Source organism: Anomalospiza imberbis, chromosome 6 (genome assembly GCF_031753505.1).
Source record: "Anomalospiza imberbis isolate Cuckoo-Finch-1a 21T00152 chromosome 6, ASM3175350v1, whole genome shotgun sequence".
Classification (NCBI taxonomy): domain Eukaryota; kingdom Metazoa; phylum Chordata; class Aves; order Passeriformes; family Viduidae; genus Anomalospiza; species Anomalospiza imberbis.
The window spans coordinates 52298902-52310974 of record NC_089686.1 but is presented as its reverse complement, the minus strand read 5'-3'; the positions used below and the strand labels follow the sequence as shown (position 1 = coordinate 52310974).

General features: G+C 39.6%; 1 protein-coding gene across 6 annotated transcripts in view; it reads right to left on the bottom strand.

Annotated features, from left to right (window-relative positions):
- NAV2 (neuron navigator 2) overlaps positions 1-12073 on the bottom strand; it is a 405891-nt gene that overhangs the window by 10603 nt on the left and 383215 nt on the right. For all 6 annotated transcript variants that reach the window (XM_068194174.1, XM_068194170.1, XM_068194171.1 and 3 more), the window contains 9 exons: positions 8946-9029; positions 8236-8347; positions 7762-7907; positions 4965-5137; positions 2946-3099; positions 2341-2500; positions 1765-1865; positions 354-449; positions 36-204 (listed from right to left, as the gene is read on the bottom strand). In XM_068194174.1, coding sequence (XP_068050275.1) covers positions 36-204; positions 354-449; positions 1765-1865; positions 2341-2500; positions 2946-3099; positions 4965-5137; positions 7762-7907; positions 8236-8347; positions 8946-9029 — 1195 coding nt within the window. The remainder of the gene's footprint in view (positions 1-35; positions 205-353; positions 450-1764; positions 1866-2340; positions 2501-2945; positions 3100-4964; positions 5138-7761; positions 7908-8235; positions 8348-8945; positions 9030-12073) is intronic.

The following is a 12073-nucleotide window of genomic DNA, read 5'->3' as shown; positions in this document are numbered from 1 at the left end:
GTGAAAACTCCACCAGGCAGGTCAGGTGAAATTACCTTTGATGGTAACTGAGATAGTGTTGTTTTCCCCAACCAGGTACCCACAGGGCAGCAGCTCTGGGGTCTCTGCGCTGTTGGTGCGCCTGATTTCCCCGATGCTGTAGCCCAGAACGCTGTCTGAGTTCAGCCCCAGCTGGCTCGTGGGATCCACGTGGGTGATGTACTCCTGGGGTGGGAAAGGGACACAGGAAGTCAGGCAGCACTGGGAGTTTGCTCTCTGCTGTGACAGTGCTTAATGCACAAAGTTAAATACAGCCTGGTACCATCAGAACCCCGCAGGAGAACTCGAGCTCGCAGCATTTTGTACCCACTGACCTTAAACAGGCGTCTTACAACCCCATCCAGAACATCCCACTTGGTCTTCCCACTGACTCCAATGCAGCCTATGAGGAAGGTGCGAGGCCTGGAATCCTAAAGGTACAGGAATAACTCTATCAGACAAGTGTGGTTAATGTAATTAAAATGCTGGCTTCCCTGCCCCTTCCCCTTTTACTTCTAAATAATGGTGCATCCTTACTACTCTATATGGTGAATTCTAAATGGCATGTGGAATTCTTTTCACATGATAAACATTTTCTACAGTGTTGGAGTCACAAATCTAAATGATACTCAGGTGGCTGTGATGTTAAGTTAAAGGTATTTATTAATCAATCCATGAACAATTCAAAAATCTCTGAGAGGATTACAGTTTAGCAAAGAGACAGAAAGTCTCTTAGGAATATTGTAGACAGAAAAATAGATGTCAAGTTCATTCTTCCACGACTTCACAATCAAAGATGTTACATTTGCAAGGTTTATCTTATTTATTTTTAGAAATTCTGCTGTGGGCACAGAAACCTATATATACAGATCAACTATACATGGCTCTAATGTATATATGGTTCTAGTAATATAGAAAGAGAGTTTATATTTATATACTATATTTGATTTATCACAGCATTTTGTGTTTTGTAAGTTTTTTTTAAGGCAGATAAAAGAAATCAGAATAAATATAAATTTTCTGCTTTTCTACAGCTGCACTCACTGTGAAGCATTAATTGAAGAGAAGACTAATTTCTATCATAAGATTTGAAGTGCTACTAAAACTTGCTGTGATTGCAGTCAACCAGCAGCAGTTTTATTGTTTATCCAGGGTTGTAATAATCAATGCAAAATAGGTATTTAATGGAAAGTGCTGCTGAGTCCATTTTATTTCTGATCATTCAGATTTTTGTCCACCCCTCAGGGAGACATGAAATTACTTCTTAAACACATTTTTACAGGTGCTCAAAAATGTGAGATAGCAAGGCCACTGCTTGGCAAGGACTGTGTAATACATTCATGCATGTAGTACGTTAAACACATGAGACAGGATGCAACTTTGCAATATTTGCAATATTTGGGTATTTAGGATTCTTTCACCTACTTGTGGATGGAAAAAATCTGAAAGATGTCATTCTAAACAGAGTACTTGTGCCAGAGAGGACAACTTGAACTAGAATGATATGGTATAGATCTCCCAGTTTGGATTTGTCAAGTTCTTCCATAAGATTGGTGCTTCTGGCATTTCAGTCCCTCTCATCAGCTCCAAGGAAGCTGGAGGGAGCCAAGTGGCTTATCTATCACTATCAACACACCAATGAACTGTTTTCCTGAGAAAATCCTTGAAAGTCCTTTGTAAACTTGAGTTCCCTCACACATTCTGAAGTCACCTACATTTCAAAGCTGGGGATGAAACACAACTCACCTCCTTCCATTTCATCTCGTCCTGGAAGTTGACGACTATTTTGACGTGCCTACCTCCTTCTTTCCAGGCAGAGACATCTCCAGTGTCATCCAAGAGCATGTCTGTGGACAGGAAACATCAACAGCTTCGCAGCTGGAGCTCAGTTACAATGGAGACTATTCTGGTTTATTGTAGTCAAACACAACACATCTGGGCGTCACATGCCCCAAGGTAAAACACAAGAAAGAGGCTGACTGACTTCCCCAACACATATCCCTCTTAAAAAGGGAAGGTCATTGAAAATTATTAGCCAGTTACTCTATATTTTCCTTCCTATGACATATTCCCCGGCAAATGTGCACCATTAAATGGCTTTAAGCATGACTTTTTAGAGCTGAGGTCATAATTGGACACCTCTGATCGAGGGTGTAGCAGACCTACGGTGATATTTCAAAGAAGGCTCTGTGCCAGCTCGTGACATATTTCCACACCTCAGCTGGTAATAATCCTCATGCTTTCATTTTTCTATGGCTAACAAACCCAAGCCTTCCAAGTACAGGATAAAACCTGCCCCACCACCCTTCTCATTAAACTCACCGAGACTGGTTGACTCCGTGAGGTTCAGGCTGTGTTGAGAGAGACCCACTGAGTGTCTGGGAGAGTAGGAGATGGAAACCTGAGACTGAGCCCTGCTACAGCTGCCGTGGTTTTCAGATTTCAGCCGATCATTCTCTGCTTTTAACTTTTCAATCTCACTCTTGAAAAGACAAGTCAGACATTAGAAGGCACAGTGAAAACATGATTATGAGATAGCAACATAAGAAACTTAAGAATAAATGGTAGTTTAGCAGAAATGCTGTTTCCATCACATATTAATTAAGGATTTTAATTATTAAAATGTCCCTTCTAAGAAACTTTTCAAAGTATCCTAAAATACCTAAGCATGTGATACTTCACCTACACTGAAATGCAACTACTTTAAGGCAGAGAGCATGGAAACATTCTGACAGCCAACAAAATGCTGTCCCCAAAATCCTGTCTTGGGGTGGAAACAGCTGCAGCTGAGGGCAGCGAAGTCAGGTGTTCAAGCTGACTTCTAGTGAAGGTTAAAACACAGCCTTTAGCAAGCACTCAGATCTGTCCTGTGGGGGTGGCTGGCCACACCAGCACAGGCTGCAGGATGTGGGGCAGCTGTTCCTCACCTGCATCCTGTTCATGGCCTCGCGCAGCTGGTCCAGCTGGTGGGCAGAGCTGAGGGCCTCCAGGCGGATGTCCGTCAGCTTCATCTCCTTGTCCCGCAGCTCATTGCGCAGCTGCAGCACCGTCTCAGCCTCGCTGTCTGTGCACTCCGAAATACTGCAGGACACCGACAAACACACACTTGTTCCTCTCCTCCTGCTGCTTCTCCAGGATTTATTAGCAGAAGAGGAATTATTCTTTTTATTCTGCTTGAAGCAGGTAGCAGTTTTGGTTTATTGAATTAGTGATGCCATAAATCAGATATTAAACAGGCCATGGAAATTTTAGAGTCCAATGAAACAAAGATGTCTGAGGGTTATTTTCTTTTAATCAGCATCTGAAACAGAATTCTCTGAAATCACCTACTATTGGATAGTCTTCATTTATTTTTATGGTAGTTGCTATAAAGGAAAACTTCTAAAGCCAAAATCTAAATAAATTAAGGGGGTGCAGGCATTTAACAGCAGTTGGTTGGAGATTGATGAGTTCACAGACAGATTTAAAGCTCACCAGGTGTGCACAGCTGGGTTTCCCTGCACTGCTCTGAAGGGCTTTGGAACTCTACACCTATTCAAGCATGATAAATTCCTGCTCAAAGAACTTACGCTGAAAAAAATTTCAGTGGCATTTTTTTCCCTCCACCCACAAAAAAAAAAAAAAAAAAAATCTGAGTGAGTAACAACATTTCAGCACATTTGTAACTGTATCTGTATAAAGATCAACCACACAGCTGCGCAATTTAAGGGAGATTTTACCTAACATGTCTTTCCTTAAATCAGTTTCACGGGTTTTCCCCACCAAAAAGCCAATTTGCCAAAACACAGCAGTTTTGCTTGTGCTCTATCCTTCCCTCAGTTCACATATTTACTCTTTGTTCATGTTTATCCTTTTGGCTTCCATAGTAAAGTGAGATGTACCCACACAGCATTTTGGCTGATGACAGATGGGATAATCGTTTGACAATTTTCTGGCCTGAGAGTTGTAAAGCACAACTTGCTGTAGTCACTTGAAACACACTGAGTTAGGCTCAAGAGACAGAAGAAGCTTTGAAACAAAAATCATGGGGGATTATCTTCTGCTACTGACATTTCATCACTGTTATACAGCTGGAAACTATTGCTATTGTTTTCACCTCTTCATGTGAAAACAAGTGGAGGGGAACTACTCCAATGCATTTGTTCTGAAATCAGGCTGGAAGCTCTGCATGACCTCCCAAGGTCAGGAGGCTGTCTGCTAAATACAGGTTTCACAATACTGCCTGTTACAACTTTCTGTATTTATTTATCCTGTTCAAGTGACAAAGCTACTGATGGAATAAACATAAAAGCTGTTTTACTAAATTTTCCATGTACATTCTAAAATGTGAGCTCATACTCAAAACAGCATGGCAAGGGAATTGTTAAACTTTATTTCACAGGTGGCCATGGAAAGGACCAGGCAGAGGTGGCTGGGGAGCTACAGAAGGAAAGAGGAGTGGATCATTTCCATCTACTAGGCACAAGCAGTTAGATGAGTTCATTTGTATCACTAAGCCACAGTGTTTGATTTCCTTTCCTTTATCTGAATTTGTCAATAGAATTGGGAACTTATCATGGCAGATTAATACAATATGTGCTGTGTTTAGACAAGAGAAACAAAATCCCAGATTTGACCCGATTTGTTTAATTAACAGCAAGAGATTCAATTAATTTGTCACTTCAGGGTCATCCTGATTATAAATATTCTTGATACTCAGTGTATTCTGCTGAGAGAGCAACTCAATGAAATACACTTTAGTACTGACGCAATGATTTTTGGCTTTCTGGACACTAATGGAAAGGTACTGGGTTGGGAGTCAGCTCATGCATCTTTAAATTTCTGAATACATGAATTCAGCATTTCTGTCCTCGAATTCAGCATTTCTGTCCTCTGCCTTTCCTCTACCAATGCAGCAAAATGCCTTCCATGACATTTTCTGTCTAAAAATTACAAAAATCACTTACAGGGAATTGGAATGGGAAGCTCTCAGCAGTGGTATTGAAACAGTGGTGTTGTGGTGTGGTAGCTTTGGTGAGGAAGGTAAGGAAGAATCAGTCATCTCCTCAATGTCTGAATGAGAAGATGCTGACTTGGGAGATTTCTTTTTCCCAAAAGCTTGCTTGAAGGAGCTGCGTAACTGAAAAAAAAAAAAAAAAGATCACATCGTTAAAAGTTAAACCAGGCAAAAAAAGCCACAGAGTAAGAACTCTCAACATGCAAATACTCCAGCCATATTCACATACACAGTAACATGGGTGAAAAATAAAAAAGCTTTTTTCCCCTTAACTATTTTATCAGATTAATAAGGTCAATAGGAGTGGCTATAGATGCTTCCTATTTTTTTAAGAGCTATTTGACAGCAAACTCTGTTCAGTGCAACAAGCTTTACAGCGGCATGGTGACAGTTTGCAGCTGTGCTGGCACAGGGCCCAGCCCAGGTTAATGGTGCTGGAAGGGTTAGTGGTGTCAATGGGGGGTTAGCTTTGTACCTCCGAGTTTAAAGTAGGTCCTCCTTACCTCATTGACCTGCCAGAAGAAGTGCAAGCAAAAGGAAGTGGTGGAAGGAAAAAAGACATGTTTTAACAGATTAAGCCACTGATAAGGGAAGTTTTGGATTTCTGAGACAAACACGACGAATGATTAACAAAGACAAACAGTTACTTTAAAACCAGAACCCTGTATTTTCCAAAACCAGGTGTCTCAAACCACATACTGCCATTTTTTTTGCATTATCTGAGGAAGACACCAGATCCAAACTCTCTTAACTATTTAAATTACATTTTCTCCTTAGCTCAGGCAGAATGCTTTGGCTAAGAGCCAAGTAAATAATGTATTTTTCCTTGCAGGAACAGGTATTTCACCATGTGAGAAGACTGCAACTCTACCTACCTGCAACTAAAGTAACCTTCAGTAATATGACTGCCATTTTCCAAACAAGAATAAATATTCAAGTCATTAAACTGCTGTGACCCCAAAGTTACAATTTTACAGGTAGTGTTCAAGAAGCATTTGGGCAATGTTCTTAGATATATAGTTTCACTTTTAGGGAGCTATAAAAGTTAAACCCCCATGGAATCAAGGTCTGGACCTGAAGATCCTCATGGCTCCCCGCCCACTCAGGATACTCCATGTACACCTTCTAATGCCATTGCAAATTACATACTGTACACAGGCTGGCTTAATATGAGCTAAAAACAGTTTTTTAAGCTACACAAAGACTCCTACAATGAGAAATGTTGAAACTCTGATGTTTCAGCTCTGAATGGACATCTGCATTGCTTTTACACAGAACACAAAGACCTTGGCTGAGAACTTACTCAGCACTGGTGGAATAAAGAATGAGTGAATCTGATTCAAGTCACATATTCTTCTCTGTAGTGTTTTAATTTCCAATTTTCACTTCAGAGCAATGATGTACTCATTTTTAATAACAACATAAAAATACTGTCCTGTTTCTTCTACTTCATGAAAACTTTATTTATTGAACTTTATAATAAGAAAATGTTCCCTTAATCTTCTTCAAAAATAGTTATATGATGAACGAGAAATATAGACTGATGTAGGACTATATCCACTAGGTAACAATAACAAAGAATAGAAGCTAAACAAGAATTTTTGAAAGTGTTTATCTTAACCAAGGCTTAATGACTACAAAAAATTTGTGTCACAAACTTAGGGTTGCTAGAAATTTAAAAGTTACAGTAATTTACTTTGTCTATATACTAATGTACAGTACAAGAAGGATTTGGACAAGATGCTGTTTCCATTCTACCAATTTTTAAGGAGCAGAGTGGAAATGCTTCTTTTGTGAAGCAGCTGGCAATACCAAAAGATACCAAAATGAAAACTCTGAGATAAGAGAGAAATATAAATAAGAACTTGTTCAGGAAGCTCTTCCTTACAGTTCAGGAGTTTCATCAACATTTCTGAGAGAATACTGTGCAAATACAAATGAAGCTTTTACCAGCTCTAACCACATTTTGCATCTCTACAGATTTATCTGTACACCCAAGAGATCCAGGGAGATTTAAATTCAGTGGGAAGAAAGGGGTGGATTGTTTTACTGACTACAATAAAGGATCCCGGGACTTCAGTCCAAACTACAATCAAACTAGGTCACTAAGGCAGTTATGGTCTAATCGAAAATGGAGTTGAAGATAATGTACCTTTCCTCCAGTACAGGGTACCTTGTACATAGTACATGATGAGCAAAGAGGGAAAAATGGGAAAGGACAGGTAAGTAATGCAAAAACTTCCAAAAGAGATGTATGTCATGAAAAATTTTTAAAGATCAGTATTTTTAAATATTATTCTTAGCAGTCCAAGTTCATGCTGGACAAAGAGTTCTTAAAATGTTTAATATGTTTACTTATAAGAAAGCCCTACAAGAGAAAAACAAAAGAAGACCCACAAGAATGATCTTCTCTTGTGGGTTTGTTTTACTTTAATAACAGATGCCATATTTCCTTAAGGGACTAGTCACCCTATTAGCCAGAACTGATCTTTGACAGCTATTTCTAATTTAAGACTGGCCTTTTAGCTGTCAAGCTAAAATTCAATCCTATGCAGAGTCAACACAAGGATATACATCACTTACAACTCAATTAAGCCTTCACAGGAGAGTTTACCCAGGATTTAAGCAGTGCATAGTCCTTATGCTGACCTGCTACACAAGGCAGGAAGGAGCAGACGGGTGGATTTCACCATGCATGTCCTGACAATTTCACAAAAACCTTACACAGTCTGCTAAAACATACTCACCCAGTTCTTCCTCTTCTTTTTCTTGGAGTCACTCTCGATGTTGCTACCCACACTGGAGTGGCTGGTGGCACTGTTAATGCTGGAGACACTGTCCGAGGAGTGCTGCCTCCGGATCCGCAGGTCCGTGGGCTGAGCAGCTCCAGGACCTGGGTATGAATGGAGGCAGTGTCAAAATTATGGAGGAAATTTGATGAATGGCATTAATCATCCATTCCTGAAGAAACATTTTGGGAAACCACCACTCTGACAATCACGTATCCCAATGGATGGATTGAGTAGTTCAAATCCTTGTTTCTCGTGACGAGATTAAAATCTGAGATGCTTCAAACTTTTCCTTCAGCAATTTATCACAGTGTAAATTAGTGGGATACTCTGGTCTCTGGGTAACTCTGATGGTCACATCAGCTATTTCCCAGAGGACTGAGGTCTCATTGGAGAGCCCTGGAGTCTCTGTGTGTGGTGCTTGTCTCTCACCTTTGCAGTTGAGCTCAGGTGTGTTGATGACTCCATTGATGGCAGCCTGAGCAGCAGCATTTTGTTTCTTCAGGAGTTCAATTGTCTTCCTTAACTCGTTCAGTTCCGAGTCCTTGAATAAGGGAAAAAAACATATGATAGTAGATGGGAGAAGAACACCAAAGAAGCTGATTTTCCATCTAAGTTTTGGTAGTTCATAGTGAATTTATGGAATATATATGCACAAGGAGGTGAAAATGAGGTTTGGGATACCAGGGGAAGCACACCCTCAACAGGCTGCAAAACAGCTTGGGTATTATGATACCAAAAAATGCATGTATTCTGTAATGCAGAAATAATGTCTATTCAAGCATACTGTTCAAAAACACAATGCTGCCAGTCTTGTAAGTATTCTCCTTGGTGTTTCTTTCAAACATGCCCACGTATGGATGCATTGGGATGAAATATATTACAGAAACATGCAATACTGAAGACTTGTGTCCAAAGCAACAATTGATAGGAATAACCTGATCAGTTGCCACAAAATCCCAGTGCAGAAAATTACTGTTTTATACAAATTATTTTTTACATTTTACTCTGTCACCACAACTGAGGGAGCTAAGTCAAATTGACTTATGTTTGTGACTTTTCCCCCCACACAACTACAGAGGAAGCACAGGCAACAATGCTGGAAACAGAAATGAAGTTTTCCAAATCCTTTTGAAGCTTGCCTTTTGTTCTGCTGTCATGGTCAGGCTCTGCAATCGGATCGTCATGTTCCCCAGGCTCTGCTCAAACGCTGCCACCAGGTGAGCCTCAAATCAAACCACAAAGGAGGAGTCAGTTCTCTTCCCCCAAAAAGGAGTATTTCTGCAGGTATTTAATCAGTCCACCCAGTGCATGGCATTGTTTGTTGTGTAAATGGTGCAGAGAAAACAATGCTGCTTAGAAAAGGTCAAATGAGTAGAGCACACATTATGGAAATGCTTGCCAACAATAAAACATAAATCAAGTTTTTGTATAGAGAAGAGTCAGGTACAAATTTCCCTCCAACTAAATCACTATTTTCTTTGTGGATAATTAAGGCAAAAAGATGTTGGCAGTCAAAGGGGTGGAGGTTCTCACTGTGCTTATCCCACCAGGAGAACAGATGCTTTGCCAGATGATGCACCTACATCTAACTCTCCAATATTTGAGTGCACCTCGCTTCCAGCCAAGGTCAACTTGCTGCATATCATCCAAAATTCCTGCTGCTTGGCCAATTACCCTCTTTTCTTTTCCCAAGGAAAGAAAAAAATGTGCTTCCTGGGAAAAAATTTGACATTCTTCTCCCAAGAAGCATGGAGAACACAGTGTCCATTACATATCTATTACATTAAAGACATCAGCTTGAAATTGAAAATGACTGAGAAGCAAAAGGAAGGAAAAGTAGATTGGGAAGATGGAAAAGAATGTAAGAAACTGTATTTCTAGAGCCATGACATGGCACTGTTTTATAGGTATTCATGTGCACACATAACTGATCACAGGTGCATTTCAATATGTATTTGTCTCATTAGCCATAATAATCTACACTAACCATTTAAAAATAGCTTTATTTATCTATTAAAAATAATTCTATATGCACAATGACAAATTAAACAGTAAAATCTTTCCAAGCAGAAAAAGATATTTTCTCACCTAAAAAATACAGAATACCAAAACCTTTCACAGAGCTATTCCAGACTCATTCAGCAGCAGCACACAGTTGACTTATCCTAAATAACTGTTCTCACATTCACAATGAAAACAAACATGAGCAGTACAATAACTTGGGGATGTGCAGCTCTCATTCCTATCAGCCCTTATGAAAATAAGCAGAGCTGAGACTGTGAGAAAATGGCAAAAAGTAATTCAAAACCTAACACTACACATGTAGGAAAATCTAAATATTTATTTTAAAAACACAGAGTGCACAGCTTCTGTTGGGGAGGATGAACAGGGAACAACAAAGCTGATATTCAGGGATCCTCACCAGTACTTTCCAAAAGCAAAAAATAAATGGGCAAGCAGGACTGCATGGATTAGTACCAGATACAAAACCTTAATGCTTTGACCTGAGCCTTAAAAACCAGTTGCTCTTTCAAAACTGGATCTTGCAATTATTCCTATCTCAAAATCATTCAGTGAGCTATGGAAAAAAATGTATCTTCATTTTCTATAGCTGGAGCAAAATGTTTTTAAATTCATGCCCTTGATGGCTTGAGACGCATCAACAACTGCAGAGTCTATGTAAGGAAATTCAGGAAAAAAATTGTAAAATAAAGAGATTAATTTGAATTGTCGAAGTTTTAATTGCCATTTATTAAAGGAATCATGTCTAAAGGCAATGTCCAAGTGTCTTAACTAACAACATTTATTAATCTCAATCTTTTTGGGAACAGACCTTGCCTTTTACATGGAAAAGGGATGTTTTCTGGAAAGAGGTGGCTAAAGACTGAAATTTAATACTGGGACAGTTATAGCAACATCTCTGTTGCCAATTTATGGACAGATCAGGGGCAGGCTCAAGTCTAATAAGTTTAAATAGCATTAATAAAACACTGCAAAATGTTAGCAAAGTGAACTAAGCAAAAATGGAATATTATCAAAATAATAAATTATGTGCTATGTTGGTTTTTTTGGGCCTTTTTTTTGAGAAAAGCCCACAAGAAAAACCCACAAAAACCCAAATTACACCAATCCAAACAAAAACATACAGCAGTGTACACTAAAAACTGTTCTCCACAAAGAGAATAGTAGTAATCACACAGAAATTCTTGGGTAGATGAAGAGCAGCTGGGCCAAGCAGTGAGCAGCCTGTGCTGAGCACCAGCCCAGTGACCCTGAACTGTGGGAAGGAGAATGCAATAAAGCCAACGCAGAGCCAAATGAGCTGCTCAGCTGACAAGTTCTTTGTTTGAAGGACACAAGCTGGGTTATTTAACAACATCATTAAAAACCTATGCAAGAGAATCTGGTCCTGCTTTCTCACAAGTAAAAGAAGCTTCTGGGGGAAAACCAACTCCTGTATCCATCCCCTTTGTATTTGAAAGGCAAATATAAGATTTAACTTTTGAAAGATGTTGAAACTGTTTTCTTTTCCTCTTGGGACAGTGACTAAGTGGTTTCATGCAGCCAAAGCCCTTTTATTTGATTTCTCTGTTATAACTGTGTTCTTGGTTTTCTGGGCCCATTTTCAAGCTGGATGAAGCACTGTGATGCCTAGAGTGGACAGCACAGATTTCCCCTTCAACCTTTCCTGTGATACTGCTCAGGTGAAACTTGTCCTTTCCTGTCCCAAGCTTTGCACTCCCCCAATTCCAATAGCTGATGGACAGGGAAGTCCCCTTCAAGCAGCACATGTTCTAATGTTTATTCATTCCCATAAACCAGGATGCCAGTATGATCTGATCTGCTGACTATTCATCTCCAGCTTATTTTCTCTAGAACTGCTTATTTTCCTTGCAAGCTTCTGTGTTGCAGATTCCTGCTATCTGTGACTGCAACACAAAACACAAATAAACTTGCTCAGGGTCATACAGTATTGCCTCAACACCTCCGGGATTCCGAGTTGTTTTTTTTTTCCCTGAGTGTCTTAAATTACTTATCCCTCAAATTCCTGAAAGGAACAAGCAGAAGTACTGTCTACACTGACAAAAAGTCAGGTATCTCAGTTCTGCAGGCTTAACTTTAAATCAGTTTCCAGAGCCCCTTAAGCCCAATACAATTCATCATGCCATTAACCCACATCTTTATGCAACAGAAAAACATACTGCATTTCACTCCAAGTTTCTATTAACTTTTATTCCTACCAGTTATAATCTTTATCTGTATCTCA